This window comes from Garra rufa, chromosome 18 (genome assembly GCF_049309525.1).
Source record: "Garra rufa chromosome 18, GarRuf1.0, whole genome shotgun sequence".
NCBI classification, from domain to species: Eukaryota; Metazoa; Chordata; class Actinopteri; order Cypriniformes; family Cyprinidae; genus Garra; species Garra rufa.
This window is the reverse complement of record NC_133378.1, coordinates 1037284-1054310: the sequence shown is the minus strand read 5'-3', so window position 1 is coordinate 1054310 and position 17027 is coordinate 1037284. Positions and strand designations below refer to the sequence as shown.

Sequence of the window (17027 nt, the reverse complement as noted above, 5' to 3'; positions counted from 1 at the left end):
GGCAAGTAAATTTCTCTTTTGTAGGTGAACATGGCATAAAAAACCTGCACTCATTAAAAAGATTGTAGACTACTTTTTTGCCTTTTCTCCATTTAATAAATTTACACGTTTTTTTTCAGCTGGAGTGTCTCAAAATACGATCACAAGGTTCGGAAGTGACACATTTAACGGCTGCAACACAGAGGAAAGTACATTCATGTGATGGCCATGCAAAGGATAGGACAAACATGTGAAAAGTTTACAATAAAATTCATCTTTGTGAGCCTGTTTTGGACTCAGTGGTGTGCACATGCAAAAACACTCATACAAAGTCAACATCCTGATTTGATCTTTGTCTTGGACTCATAAGCAAATAGAGGATTTGCACTTACGTCACGGTTTGGTCAGTGACCTGGATGCGCGGCCATATTGGCGATACTCGGAAATAAACAACAGCATTGATTGCAGGATTAATGTACTACTGAATACATTGTTCTGCAAATTTATATTGTCTAAACCACAGAAAAAAAAAATAGTACAGCCCAAAACATGACAATAATTGACCATTTTCAGCAGCAATAATCAACAATATTTGCGAGTTCCGTTCAGTTCAGTGGCATCATTAACATTTAGTGCCACCAGTATGGCCAATTGATGGCGCGTCGTGACAACACTCTATAAGCGCAAAATGTGTTTGTCAGGTTGACAGTGGACAAGATGTCGGACAGACGTTGCATTTTGGTTGAGAATGAAAAGTGGGTTGACGTCAGTATTTGACGTCATTATTTGACGTTGACTTAATGTTGGATTTTGGATACACAACCTTAGGTCACCTGACGTCGCGACTGAAATATCAACGTCTTATGACGCTGTTTGCTTGCTGGGATACTAGCCAGTTGAAACAAAGTAAGCTGGTAAGATGCAGCTAGTGGACATTCAAGGATGGGACAAAATATTAGGGTCCATCCACACGGAGACACGTTTAGCTGTTTACGTAAAAGTTTTTTATCGCATAGGCATTTTGTCCAGACAGATCCAGCATTTTGTGAGCCTGAAACCAGTATTTTTTTAAACTGGGTCCAAGGGTAGATAAATCTGAAAATGTCACCCTTGCATTTTCGTGTGTATTGGCAATCCGTATATTTTGTGAAACAATGATGTCATTAGCCCACCACGTCTCGACTCTAGTCAGACACAGCTACGTCATTAATAGCAACAACAACATGAACAAACAATGAACGATTTTTTTTTTTACTAACATTAACACAGATTAATAAATGAATGAACGCCTTTATTTGCCACATACACTGTTACATGCAGTGAAATTGGACCCCTCCGACCATACACAAACATCACAATTCGGGGGAAGACAGGTCAGTCGAGAGGTGTAAAAGGTGTCATAAATGCATTGTTCCATGTTAGTCTTCTTGTTGTTGTGGGTTTGTATACATTGTACAACAACGTTTTCGGTAAGTTTCAGTGGTTTCATATATACAAATATTTCATTTAGAACAAGGAAAAAAAAGGTTGGACAGGGAAAGCTCTGGCTTCGTGTGGACAAAAATCTTGAATTTAAAAAACTTGCAGTTTAAAAATGCTTGCCATTTGCACATCCCCACAAACCCTGTGCTTTCACTTTTGCCTATATGAATCTTCTTTGTAACACATAGCAGATTAAAGTAAATCATGAGCCAGATAAATGTGCTGGTCATGAGAAAGAGAAAACAAAAATATTTAAACATGTACCTAAGTGCACTTAACTTGGACTCAAAACGTCCTCAAATGGCATATCAAATCAAAATTGAATTTAAAATTTCACCCTATACAGCACATAAGGACACTAACTAAAAATAACACTCATCAGAAAGTGATAAATGATTTGTATAAAATGTATCACAAATAGCAGTGGTAACTGAGACTGTGATGCTGTGTTGTCTATCTAAAAGTCAATTTAATTAGAAAAAAAGAGGGCCCAAACCAAACTATTATGATATGAAATGCATAAAATAGTGAAAAGAAATGAAAACTTTGAGCATATAGCAAAAAGCAGCAGTGTATTGCAGACAACAGTACCTGTTAGTTACAGTTTTTTACAGACGCTAGGACACATTTCTCAATACTTAGGTCACTTTTGCAAAACTCTTCACACAGTGAGCACAACAGAAGTCTATGTGGGCTAAACTGAGGATCAATTATCATTGTTTTGGCACAAAATGCATTCAATGACTACATCTCTCAAATTTCATGAATTCTTTTCTCTCTCAGACACAATAACTGACAAAAATCTTTGTACGTACTGGACATTTTGCACGTGCTTACATACTGTTTTCAAAACTGTTAAACGTATGTTCAAAACAATACCATAATGCAAAACTGAATAAGACAGCAAAATTCAACAGCAATATTTTACTGAAACATATTTCAAATCTAAAAATGCAGTAGATTAGCATTACTATTGTATCTGTATCAGTGGATGGTGTGTATACAAATTCTTGTATTTTGGAATTACTTAGTGCAAAAAAATAAAAATAAATAAACGTCATAAAATATTGAGAAATTCTGCATCATGTCTGATTCATTCCAGTAACATATATTGCAGTTATAAACAATATATATTGCAATTATAAACAGAGATGTGTCCTTGTTTTACACAAAAAAACACTGCGTAATGCTACATGTTGTTAGTGTTTTTTAGGTCATTGTTTTGTGGGTGACGAAGTGTGTTTGTCGGCTGTCAACCTTTGCAAGTGTTCTGGAAGAATGAGTTTATTTGAGACCTGAATAAAGTGTTTTGGTAGTTGTAGTGCATTTTGAATGTGAAATGAACTGCTTTGCCAAGCTGAAAGTCGGTTAGGAGAATTGTGTGAAGAGTTTTGCAAAAGTGACCTAAGTATTGAGAAATGTGTCCTAGCGTCTGTAAAAAACTGTAATAATATTATTGAATATTATTGTCATTTTTACAGTTAAACTTCAGTCTCCAATGAAGCCATCAGCACGTTCCTAGCATCATCAGCTATGTCATTCAAAGCCCTCTTCAGCATTCTTGAGACAGTCAGATAAGACAATCCTCCTGCCACCAAAGTGCCAATAATGGGTATGAAGCTCACAAGTAATTCAATAGCATCTTCAGATATAAGAAGGGATGCAGCACCCAGCAAGGTTAATATTGAACTTGGGTTTATCCCTTGATGCAGAGGAGACTTCATCAGACTCTTTAGTTCCTCTACGGTCTTCCCAGATCTTTCACAGAGCCTCTGCAGAGATGGATCATCCAGACCAAATGTACTGTAGTACTTTCTCAGCTCGTCTGCTATGATGGCTATATCTGCAGCGATTGAAAGGCCAGGGAGAGGAATAGCTGCCATACAAGCAGACAGAAAGGCAACTTTTCCAATGTTTTCCTCTAGAGCTTTCTTCTTTTTCTCATTAATCTCCAGCGTGATATTTGGCAAAGCCAACATCAGGACACGTCTCTTATGCTGTGGAAGCTCTCTCTCCATCCTCTCCTGCAGAACGTTTAAATCATACTTTCCAAGCTCCCAGCCAGAGATCAGGAACACGACAGGATCATTTATACCAATCTTCCTCAGTCCTAGACAGAAACAAAATTTAAAAAAAGAGTAAATTACAGTACATATATTTTAATAATAATGAATAGGCTAATATCACTATATCATCATAATTGTTTTTACATGAGAAAAATTTATATGTATAATATATGAATTTAAAACACAACATTTAAATTGCTTTGTTGCTCAAAATGTTGTCATGAGCATTGAATAGCTAACCATTTTCACTGTCTTCTCGGATAATATCGAGAGTCTTTTTCTCGTCAAAGTTCTTCTTCCTCTTCTCAGCAGTAATGCAAAAGTCAATCTTGGAACGAACAAAATAAAACTTTTTCCCCATCCTAGTGATCTCTTTGGCCAGCTGAGTGTGGCATTCTCTGAAGCGATCTGAAGCGATGATGATGAAAAAATCATAGCGCTTAAACTCAACCCGTTCAAGGTACTCATCAGCTTTGAAGTTTGGTGTTCCAATGCCAGGAAGATCCCACACTTTCACATTTTTGTATTTTGGGTGAAGATAAACTTCAGGCTCCATAGTGGTTTCTACTGGGCCAGTTTTAGCAGAGCCCTCTTCTTCATCTCCTAAACCCCTGAATGCATTGACAAACGTGGACTTTCCAGAACCAGACTCTCCCGTCACACCAACGTTTAGTTCTACAAGATCCTGCTGTTTGAGGTATTCTTTGATCGTGTTTATCGCTGATGGGAGATCCTGAGTAGATATGGAATCTTTAATATCCTCCAAGTCCTCTTGGGTTATTATGCAATAATCTTCAAATGACATCTAAAAAAAGAAACATGTCAGCTGTCTTATAAAAAGTATTGCAATTTTGTAAATAAGCCTTATAAATGCAAAAATGAGGTAAGAAACACCTGTAATGAATATGATTTTTGTAATGTATGCCCTATAAAGCCTAGAAATTACCTATCAATAATAATAATTTTTCATTTTCTTTTTATTATTATTATTTACAAAGTAATATGCATCTTCTCTCCACTACATGCCTTCAGTTAATTCTGAAAGTTTGTGATCATGAAGGCTAAATTATGTCACAGTTGAACTTTTTCATTATCATCTGAGGTTTCTGTGACCATGAAACCTTACATTAAGATGTTTTGTATGAATTAATAAATTATACATTAAATTTAAGTTCTGTAAAATTATTTCCCTATCCACTTTCACAAACACCAGTCATATCAGTTTTATTGTCGATTGTTACTGTGGCAATAGTTTAAAGAGTTTGTAGTGATTAAAGAGTTAAAGAGTTTGTAGTGACCTTTGACACTCCAGCTTTATCTGGCCCATTTATCTACCTCATGCCTGTTATGCCTAGCTGTATCAGATACGTATTTCAAAACAAATGATTGCTATTGCGATCCTTAAATTATTAGATATATTCTGACTAAAACCAGAGAACAGAATGAACAGAAATCTTACCGTTCTTCTTTCTTCGAGACGCAGGAAGAATAAATAGAACACAAGGAGAGGCGCTGTATTTCCTCCACAGATGTGAAATTGACTGCTGTACGAAACCGAATTATAATGTGAAACTTGATTCGCTAAGCATTTTCAAACTTGTTTCAAAAATCTGACAAATGCACACGTGTCAGTATTTAAAGAGATTTGATATCTATATTTACACTCGATAAACGTTTATTCTGCCGACTCACACCTAAAGGTTTTATGTTCATAGTTGATGGTATGAAATATTGTACCAGAAATTCAGATATTGCAGTGTATAACCAGAAGAATGCTACTATCAAAAGTACAAATACATCGCAATGCAGACGAGTAGACTGTGTCTTTCTTACCCAATTCTTTTGAGCAATCCTCTAACAGAAAGAATGCCCCTACAGCATCTGAAATGATAATGTATGAAATTATAATGATAATTGTGCAATCCTAAACTTTAACTGAACGTAAGAACCGAAAAGCCGAGTGAACGAGCTCCACCCAAAAAAAAATACTTTCACTTTCGCTGACATCAATCACCATAGTGACTAGAGTTAGAGGAACACAAATATTTACCAGAGTTCTTCATTTGTTGATATCTGACCATTTACATCATTTGCTTATCAAACAAAAAGCAAAACACGAACACAATCAGGAACTGCAAGTATGCACTTTTCTACAAATCTAAGAATATACCTTGCATTCACTTTTTTCAGACGGCAAGGGTAGAGTGGGGGAAAACGCCCCCTTGGTACTGATTTAATTGTTTGTTAAAAATCTGAAAATATATAAAATATGAAAACTCTGGACATACTTGGTTTATAATTAATGTCATTGTCACAGAAAAAAAATATTACAGTCTATAGTAATATCCTATGTTTCTCAAGTTAATAAATCAAACTTCCGCATCGCCATCGGACTGAACGGTTTCGAAGGGTACACCTGTTGCCCAGCAAACACAGAACGTTCCCCTAACGTTCCCATATGGTTCCCATTTGGTTATTTTTTCGGGAACCAAATGAGAACGTTCCCGGAACGTTCCCAGTAGGTTCCCAGAACGTTCCCCTAACCTAAAGGGAACGTTCTAGTTACGTAAAGAAAACTTTCCTGGCTAACCAATAGGGAACGTTCTTGGGAACGTTCCGGGAACGTTCTGGGAACCAAAAATTGTTAGCTGGGTGGACACTTTTTTGCCCAGGTTTAAAGTTTTGCTCGGCAAGATGTCGCAGAAGTTCGTTTCAATGAGCAGTTTTTGGTCCCCTACACCAGAAACGGATGCAAAATGTCCACGCATGGTGTACAATCTGTGTAGATTTGTCTGTCATGATTATGCCTATAGCATGCAGTGGCATCTGAGGCCATGATGTTGCATTACTGTTCGTGCTTTCACTTTCCATTAAATCAGTCAGAAATTCTTGTTACAAGCAACAGGCAAGTGGCTACACTCGTAGTCAATTTTGTTTATATCCGCGCATGAACATTCAACATTCATCTGTCACAAATCAAAGCCTATCAAAACACATACCTTGTACATTCACGACTGTCCTTTAAAGAAGGTCTCCTTATTACTGTATTAACTTATACTCAAGGATTTGTCGTATAATATAAATGTTACTCAACTTTCACTGTCAATCTCCGCGTCCATTTTACTCTTTAATATACATGAGGGACGGTCCAATTATAATTCAGTAACCTTTCATGGTTTCATGGTTATGGGCATCTATGATTACATTCTAAATATAGGAAATAAATATCTATAAATATTATAATAAATATTATAATATATATAAATAAATATCTAATCTGTTCGACCTTTATTTACTCAGAATTAACATGTGTTTTCTTTTTTCTTTCTTTTTTAATAGATAAATAAATACAGTTACTACATAGTTTACTTCCCCCAATCATCAAGCTTTGAACTAAATCAACGTGTGCATTAAATATGACAACGCAATGCTTCTAGACGCCATGAATATGCCTAAACTTTCCACCAGAGGTCTCTGTCGCATTACAGTTTTTGTGACTTTCTATCTAAACGGTTTCAAACACTTCTCTTAATTAGCTTTTTGCATCGGCGTATAGGCTCAGGTGGTGTTGTATTTACAGCAAAGATGACAGGATGACCTTTACTGAAGAGCTTCTGTTAAATGGAGACCCTGACAATAAATTAGTGTGAGGGAGGAGAAATGGGGTCATAACCTGTGACTACCTTGTTGAAGGATAATTGTGAAGCAGATGTGACCGTTTTATGCCAAGATAAAAATCATTGTGAGATCTGGATCTATTCGCACAACATAGGCCTATTTGCTGTCTGGCCTCGGGAAATAATGTACAAGCGAAAAAAAGCAGATTATGTAAAAAGGGCTTGGCCAGGTGTAGCTATAGGTTCTATAGACTATAGTGCTATAGGCTAAATGACTGTGTGAATGAAAAGGGACAGAAGGAAACACATTATAACACAGTGACATCCAGGTCCTTTTGCTTATAACATCTAGATAATAGTTTCCTGAAAGATATTTATATTTTATTAACTGAAACACACAAACACATCTTTATCTCTGTCTTGTTACCTTTTGAGGAAGCATGTTTTTCTGACTGAATTCCAACCATCTGTCCTGCTGTTGATAGTGTGATGCATTTCACTTCAGATGATGGGAAGAACAAGGAGTGAAATGGGGAAACTATAATCAGCGTAGCTTTGTCAGCATAGTCCTTATCTGGTGTTTCTGTTTACTGAACCTCTGTCCTGCCATTATTTCAACCCCCAAGTTGAGATTTGTTAGCATGTGTTCCTGTTTCATTGTGTCAACTGTGAGGAGTTTTATTTTGAAACTTATAGCTTTTGTTTAGGGAGTGTTAAGGGATTGTTGGGGATAGATATCTCACTAAAACAACTTTGAAAGTCTATCTCTCTCACTTACACACACACACACACACACACACACACACACACACACACACACACACACACACACACACACACACACACACACACACACACACACACACACACACACATTTGCACACTGTGTTCTGAGAAAGACAAGTCTAGCTCTTTAGAATGTCCTGTCCTGCCTCAGCACTATTTCCCAAGTACGTGTGCTGCGTGACACACGTAACATCATGACATCTTATACATCTCAGAAAGATCAGTTACATTTACTGCAGCAGTTGTACCTACTATACACACAGTGTATTTGCAAGTGGATAATAATAGTTTGAGTATAACACACACACAAATACATTATTATTAGCAGTAGTTGTAGTATTATACACCCAACCCAACTAAAAGGTAATAATATAATAAAAGAACAATATTACTACTAATAGCCTACTCTTTATTATATTATATTATTACAGTTTTTAACAGACGCTAGGACACATTTCTCAATACTTAGGTCACTTTTGCAAAACTCTTCACACAGTGAGCACAACAGAAGTCTATGTGGGCTAAACTAAGGATCAATTATCATTGTTTTGGCACAAAATGCATTCAATGACTACATCTCTCAAATTTCATGAATTCTTTTCTCACTCAGACACAACAACTGCCAAAAATCTTTGTACGTACAGGACATTTTGCACGTGCTTACATACTGTTTTCAAAACTGTTAAACTTATGTTCAAAACAATAACATAATGCAAAACTGAATAAGACAGCAAAATTCAACAGCAATATTTTATTGAAACATATTTCAAATCTAAAAATGCAGTTTACAGTTTTTTAAGATTGCTTAGGCACGATTTTAAAAACAAGGCTCATTTTGTCAAAACCCTACACACAATTTACACATCTACACACACACAATTAGCAGAACATCTCAGATCTTTTGCAAAATGAAACACTTAATTCAAAACTGTACAATAATTTAACAAAAGCTAGTTTTGGTACCATATGGCACACACATGGTTCATACAGTCGGATTCAGTTTGAACCACTTACACGCTGTGCTCAATCTTACAGTTTTTTACAGACGCTAGGACACATTTCTCAATACTTAGGTCACTTTTGCAAAACTCTTCACACAGTGAGCACAACAGAAGTCTATGTGGGCTAAACTGAGGATCAATTATCATTGTTTTGGCACAAAATGCATTCAATGACTACATCTCTCAAATTTTATGAATTCTTTTCTCACTCAGACACAACAACTGCCAAAAATCTTTGTGCGTACAGGACATTTTGCACATGCTTACATACTGTTTTCAAAACTGTTAAACTTATGTTCAAAACAATAACAATGCAAAACTGAATAAGACAGCAAAATTCAACAGCAATATTGTATTGAAACATATTTCAAATCTAAAAATGCGAGTAGATTAGCATTACTATTGTATCTGTATCAGTGGATGGTGTGTATACAAATTCTTGTATTTTGGAATTACTTAGTGCAAAAAAATAAAAATAAATAAACAACATAAAATATTGACAAATTCTGCATCATGTCTGATTCATTCCAGTAACATATATTGCAGTTATAAACAATATATAGTGCAATTATAAACAGAGATGTGTCCTTGTTTTACACAAGAAAACACTGCGTAATGCTACATGTTGTTAGTGTTTTTTAGGTCATTGTTTTGTGGGTGACAAAGTGTGTTTGTCGGCTGTCAACCTTTGGTAGTGTTCTGGAAGAATGAGTTTATTTGAGACCTGAATAAAGTGTTTTGGTAGTTGTAGTGCATTTTGAATGTGAAATGAACTGCTTTGCCAAGCTGAAAGTCGGTTAGGAGAATTGTGTGAAGAGTTTTGCAAAAGTGACCTAAGTATTGAGAAATGTGACCTAGCGTCTGTAAAAAACTGTAAACACTTGTAACATTTCTACCTTTCTAATGATACAGGGTTTGATTTCTTCTCTTTTTTGAGATATTGTTAACGAATATGAATATATTGTCCAAACACAACACACGATACAAGTACTGCATCTTGATGAAAGTATTTAATTTTCACCACGCGTAAAATCCTTCAGTACATCATTGCAATTAGGCTGCATTTTGCACTGAAAATCAGAACATATTCTAATACAATATAGTACATAAACTTCTGTGGAAAAAAAAAAACACTTTCAAAGCATCATCATCTCTTCATGTAGCTGAATATGGGCACTATGTCCACATTACCCCTGCTGAAAAAAAAACCTAGGTTGGTTGGCTGGCCTAGGCTGGTTGGCTGGTTTTAGCTGGTCAACCAGCCTGGTTATAGCTGGTCATATCTGGTCAGCAGTCTGGTTTTAGAGGGGTTTTGGCCACTTTCCCAGCCTGGCCAGTCTGGGTGACCAGCTAAAACCAGCCAACCAGCCTAGACTGGTTTTAGCTGGGGGTTTTTTTCAGCAGGGACAGCCAATGTCCTCCCTCGCAAGATGGCAAGGGAGAATTTTCTCAAATGGCGACTCCATCCTTGCCCAAACTCGGTTTCTATTAGGTGACACAGGCCTCCTCCACAGCTCGAATGAGGGGCATAACATAGGGTCGGAGATACTAAACCTTCCACTGTCATGCGTAAGAGAAAAATGAAAGGAAGGGAGAGTGTTGTGGGAGATACTGTAATGATGGAACAAGTTTCTGGTTGCATTAGTCCAATACCTAGTCTGTCCAATAATTAGTCTGTCTAAAAATGTGAGTATGTGTTCTTTATTGTAAGGAACTATTTTGGCATGCCAGTATAATGAGCCCATTCTGCGTGATTGCAGCATATATAGTGATGTTCCCACAGCATTGACCTGGAACATTCAAAATAGCTTTGTGGTAAAATATGTTTCTCCTTATTCCTTTTACTGCAACTTACTGCCTTTTTATAGTGCTTACACCTTGATTGTTGAGTTTACAGTTAAGCACCTAAGTGTCTGCACACCTGATGGCCATGTTTGATCAGTTGGTTCATATGTGTAGTATTTTGGAAAGCAGTGCCTTAAAATAGCAAAGAAGGGACATTTCTGTAGATTTCTGTGTCTAATGTAGAGAAGTGTGTTTAGTGTCTTGCAAAACAATATGTGTATAGTGTTTTGCAAAAAGTGTGAGGCTGAGAATGTGCTTATAGTTGTGTAGATTTGGGCTGAGGTTTTGCTCCTTGGGTGTCAGGTTTCACTAACTGTGCGTTATTTTTAATTTTAGTGTGTAAGCAATCGTGAAAAACTGTAACCAGCCACAGCTGATTCTCATTGTAGATGAACATCTACACAGGTGTTACTCTTTCAATTTCATTACAAAAGGAGACAACTGCTGAATAGGTTTGTATTGTGATGTAAACATGGACCCAAATAAAAATAAATAAACAACATAAAATATTGACGAATTCTGCATCATGTCTGATTCATTCCAGTAACATATATTGCAGTTATAAACAATATATATTGCAATTATAAACAGAGATGTGTCCTTGTTTTACACAAGAAAACACTGTGTAATGCTACATGTTGTTAGTGTTTTTTAGGTCATTGTTTTGTGGGTGACAAAGTGTGTTTGTCGGCTGTCAACCTTTGCAAGTGTTCTGGAAGAATGAGTTTATTTGAGACCTGAATAAAGTGTTTTGGTAGTTGTAGTGCATTTTGAATGTGAAATGAACTGCTTTGCCAAGCTGAAAGTTGGTTAGGAGAATTGTGTGAAGAGTTTTGCAAAAGTGACCTAAGTATTTAGAAATGTGTCCTAGCGTCTGTAAAAAACTGTAATGTATTTATTTTTCACCTTATTTTTCCCATAAGAGTGGGTGTCTTTTTTGTAAATCGAATGGGTCTGGTTTCTGGCGTCATTGGCTTCCAGCTTTTAGCTGTACAAAACAGCTCATTTTGCTGCTTGATATTACAAACTGGTGTGTCTTACTTAAAGGATAACTGTTGCCAAAATGCAACCTGGGCTATTTTTTTACTGTAAACGAGACAAACATATATCTAAAAGCATGATTACGACAAATGAGCAGTTTTTGAGATTGACCGTGATTTAGTTTTGTGGTCAATGGCCGGTGAATGCGAGTACTAGGGGCATACATTTGAGCGCATCAAAATCGATATTTTTACAACACTAAGAAGGCTCGACACACCATGAAACTTTGCTCGAAGTATCGCCTGGTTCTCTACACATGAACTCGAGCATTGAGAACATTGTTTGTGTACACAGAGTTTACTAAAAAGAAAGTTTTTGAACAACTCACTTACACTGTTTGAGTTTCCGCTCGTGGCCATCTTGTCAGTCAAGAAGTGTCGATCTCCGAATGTGAGATTCTTATATATTAATGTTTCTTATATGAGGCTCTTTTTACAACTAGAAGGTTAATATTGTTTTTAACTTGTGACAAAACAACAAATTAGCCGTGCATTTATATGGAAATATGCTTTAGGAGCTATCCATCCTCGCACTCGGAGATCGACACTTCTTGACTGGCAAGATGGCCGCGAGCGGAAAACTCAAACAGTGAAAGTGAGTTGTTCAAAACTTTTTTTTTTAGTAAACTCTGTGTACACAAACAATGTTCTCAATGCTCGAGTTCACGTGTAGAGAACCAGGCGATACTTCGAGCAAAGTTTCATGGTGTGTCGAGCCTTCTTAGTGTTGTAAAAATATCGATTTTGATGCGCCCAAATGTATGCCCCTAGTACTCGCATTCACCGGCCATTGACCACAAAACGAAATCACGGTCAATCTCAAAAACGGCTCATTTGTCGTAATTATGCTTTTAGATATAAGTTTGTCTCGTTTACAGTAAAAAAAAAAAACAGCCCAGGTTGTATTTTGGCAACAGTTATCCTTTAAGGTTGGGTATCGTTTGAATTTGATCGATTCCGATTTCGGTTCCGATTCCAATAAAAATTTTAAAAACATTCAAAAGTTTTAAGTCAAACATTTAGATGTCAAACATATTTATTCTGTCTTTTGCCTCTGGTTTTACTAAAAAATGCCACAGAAAAAAAACAACGAGACTAATATAAATTTTAAACATTAAATTGTTAAAGACAAGTAATAAAATAGAAACAAACAAATCAATTAGCAATAGCATAAATAAATAAAACTGAACACATTTCAAGTAGTAGGCTACAGTTGAAATCAAAAGTTTAAAAACACTGCATAGTTTTCTTTTCATAAATAAAATATTGATTAATCCTAAAATTTATAAAAGATATTCATTCAGGTAATGATTTTTTTGTTGTTGTTCTTTGATTAACATTAATGACAGGCAGCACGTTTATCAGACACCGAACACAGATCTAAAAATACTGTTACACATGCGTTTTTTTTTCACCTGTTTTGTTTAAGACAAAAAACGATGTGTTTATGAGGATATGCTGACGTATTTCGTGCATAAGGGTCAATAAATGTGAAAGAGAAGTCAGCTCCGGGCCAGAACAACCTTTTCTGCAGTGGAAATGCACGGAACTGTTTGAGAACGGACACAGGTCAGGAACCCGCATCACTCCGTGCTCGCTGCACGCAAACAGTGCGCAAGTTTCCTATTTTCCTTCCCGCACTTAAATAGTTTAAAAATCAGTTTCAAATGCGAACGCGGGAATCGGTATCGAATACCCGGTTATTGGGAATTTGAAACCGGTTCTAAAATGGAACCTGTTCTCGATACCCTAACCTAGTCTTACAATATATTTTTTATATATATTTGTATTATCTTAATTATGAACACACTAGTTTGTAGTGCAAACTGTTTTACCGTTTACTGCACTTTGTTATTCTTAGCATTATTTCCCTACATTGGCTAATGAACCGGAAGTCTCGCACATTCACAGAAACTTCCGCATTTAAAAACAAAGTAAATTATGATACCTTTATTTGTTCTTTTAATAATTCTCTAATTCTTTAGACCAAGTACAGATGCTTTCTTTCTTTCCAGTTAATGTCTCCCTGATAATCATGTAGTGTGTTTTCTATCCACTGTTTAGGCCAGAACAACTAATTCACGAATGGATCCCTAATTGGTCAAATGGTTTTGGAAAAATGTTAAAAAGGCTAAAAGTATTTCTGAATTTTACCATAGAGAGGCGCTATTGCGGTCCATATTGAAATGTCTGTTGTAAAAATTCTGATAAACTCATCACAAGACTAAATTAACATATGTTTGAAGCATTCTTGTTTATTAAAATGCATTGTAAGTCACGTACAGGTTTTATATAACTGTGTTGTTGATGTGTGCTCATTGAATGATGTGACATACAGGATGCGTCAGAGTTGGTCAGCACACCGGGCCAAAGGATCAGGCACAGCATGAGCTGGTGGTGGAGAACAAGGAAATAACAGGCGATAACCTTTCTATCCTGTGCTTATGTGAATGACGTGAGAAGGTTCATGCAAAGTCACACTTATTCACTTGACGATAACCTCTGAGTGAGCTGTGGGGAAGGAACCTGTGTGAATTCACCAGCTGAAGAGTTTCAGGAAAAGCGTATGACGCTTGTTTGTCGCAGATATGCACAAATCAGACATCTAGGTGACACAATCTATAAACACACTTTCTCAGACTAGAGTTTCACTCGATCACTAGACACAATGTGATATCCAAATTTAAACCTTCTGATTGTTGCTCTTTTGCAAATGCATTGCATCTACAGTTTTCTAAATCATTTTTAATAATAAACACAAAAATGTATTACAATAATGATCTATGTATTTATTTATTAGACATATTATGATATATTGGTTGCAGAAAAATCTACTTGTACTGCTTCCTCACTTTTAGTAATAATATTAAAAATAATAATTTATCCATCCATTTTCAAATCACCTGACCTATATAGGATGCTGGAGCCTATCACAGTGTTTCTGGCCCAATAACACAAAATTTATATATGATTTGTAAATAAAAATATTAATCATGACATTTCTAGGATTAAAGTTCAATGATAGAATACTGTAGTATTATAATTTCCATATGCATGTGGAGGAGTATCTTGATGATCCAAAAATAAAATATGCTTACATAGTTTATGAGAAGTTATTTATGTCCTATGATAAATATGATTACTTGCCTTGGATTAAATGTATAAAATAACAGCCAGAACTCTAACAAAGCCTGCCATAAATCTTCATTGTGAAACTTAAAAGATGGATAATATGTCACCAGCGAAAAATTAGTCTTGGAGATGGTAATACATGGAGGAATTTCCTTTCGGGTGAAAATTAAATTCCTACACTGATTATTGCACAAGTCTCTCTTTTTTTATGGCATCTTTTTCAACCGTGTTGTGAAATGACTTGCAGGTGCAAGAGAAAGTGCGTTGTGTTATTTTACAGTCCTGTCAGAAAAACAGTGATGGTGTTCTTGTGTTTCTCAGTACTCTATTCTTAAAGACCCGGTTTAGCCAGATGGCAGGCAGGGTGGTGCAGTGTCTCCCTTTCACAAGCCAAATCAAACACTGGCCTTGGCCGTTTAGCTCTCCATTTCTGCGGGCCTCGCGCCCCGAGCATGAGAACAATGTGGGTTTGAAGCCTCCTGAGTTTCCCTTTGCCAGACACCAACAGGAATGAGAAGAATTTCAAGTTATTAGAGAGAGAAAGATCATGTTCTGTGGATTAGCGGAATGGCTAAAAATACTTTGATCTCCTAACGGACTCCAAGTAGTTTTGTATCTTGGAGGAAACGCTGTATGCCGCACATTTTTAAGCCCATAAACTTTAGTGGAGGGGGAAGAATTTTGGAGAGCGATCAGTCTGGAGCTGGGTGGCCAGAAAGCAGATAGAAACCTCTTTGTGTGTCAGCACATGCTGATATGGGATTTTGAGATGCAGCACAGTTAGCATTACTCACTAACTTGCATCCAAGTCCTCCGGACTACTAAAGTCTAATTAAAACTTGAACAAAGAGATTATATTAGGCCCTTAAAGATCATTCTCCTGATTAAAGGCAGTGGTGCATGCTTGCATTACCTTTTGATTTTAGGCAGCACCGAATCTTTACAGCTAATCACCTTTCTGCTTGAGTTTAGTGGTGTATAATCAAATGGTGTGTTCAAATTACAAGATGTACCTTTTCTATGAAAAACACAGCAATATTGTTTATTTTAACTCTTTACTTCTACGTTTATTTCTACATTCTACTTCTATAGTTTATGAAAGTGATACTATCATACACTATATTGCCAAAAGTATTGGGACACCCCCTTCTAATGAACTGGTTTGACTATTTTAATAATTTCCATGAGTACAGATCTTAATGTTTAAGCATATAATGATATTCTATCTAGGACATTCAGTGCTTCTAAATTTATAGCAACAGTTTTGATAGGACTCTTTTATATTCTAACATGGCAATGCCTTTGTGTATAAGGCAAAATTCTAGAAGAAATGATTAAGTCAACTGGTCTGCATAAAGCAAAGTCCTAATCCCAGCTGAACACCTCTGGTGTGACTTTAAATGCAGACCTTGAGCCAAAAACTCATCACCAAACACCAATTGTACTTGTACATATGGGTACAGTCATTTTAGACACTTCCAAAATTGTTGCAACAGAGGTAGAAATAAAATACATGAATTATGTTTCCATTTTTGTTGCCACAGTTTTGAAAGTGCTTTTTCTGTTCTAAAGAAGGGGGTGTCCCAATACTTTTGTCCATATAGTGTATGTACAAGTCATTGGTATTTGGTTTTGGAGTTTTTGGCACAGGTTCTGCATTTAAGGTCACTGGAGGTGTTCAGCTGGGATTAAGACTTTGCTTTATGCAGACCAGTCAGGTTCTTCCACACTGACTGAATCAATCATTTCTTTTTGAACCTTGCCTTATACACAGAGGCATGGTCCTGTTAGAATAGAAAAGGGTCCCGTCCAAACTGGTCCTAACAAAACTAGAAGCACACAGTCCCCTAGAATATCATTATATGCTTAAACATTAAGATTTATACTCATGGAAAGTACTAAAGTACTAAAGTAGTCAAACCTGTTCATTGAAAAGGGGTTCATTGAAAAACTTTTGGCAATATAGTGTATTTTGCAACTCAAAAAAAGCATTAATTTCACCAAATTTACCATTAATACAGACACCTCATCCATTGTGACATGCCCCCAACTCGGAAACTCAGGGATAAAAGAAATGAA

At 36.3% G+C, this 17027-nt stretch overlaps 1 protein-coding gene across 2 annotated transcripts; it reads right to left on the bottom strand.

The window, feature by feature from the left end:
- Positions 1 to 528: 528 nt before the first annotated feature.
- LOC141291031 (interferon-inducible GTPase 5-like) lies at positions 529 to 6641 on the bottom strand. Of its 2 annotated transcripts, XM_073823191.1 has the most exons (5): positions 6527 to 6641; positions 5361 to 5408; positions 4987 to 5071; positions 3768 to 4332; positions 529 to 3571 (listed from the first exon to the last, which is right to left on the bottom strand). In XM_073823191.1, exons 4-5 carry the CDS (start codon positions 4330 to 4332, stop codon positions 2943 to 2945), a joined length of 1194 nt encoding a protein of 397 aa, XP_073679292.1. In that variant the 5' UTR covers positions 4987 to 5071; positions 5361 to 5408; positions 6527 to 6641; the 3' UTR covers positions 529 to 2942. The 2 variants fall into 2 exon arrangements, with proteins under 2 accessions (XP_073679292.1, XP_073679291.1); XM_073823190.1 differs by lacking the exon at positions 6527 to 6641 and having other exon boundaries at positions 5361 to 5498.
- Between the last annotated feature and the right edge of the window lie 10386 nt (positions 6642 to 17027).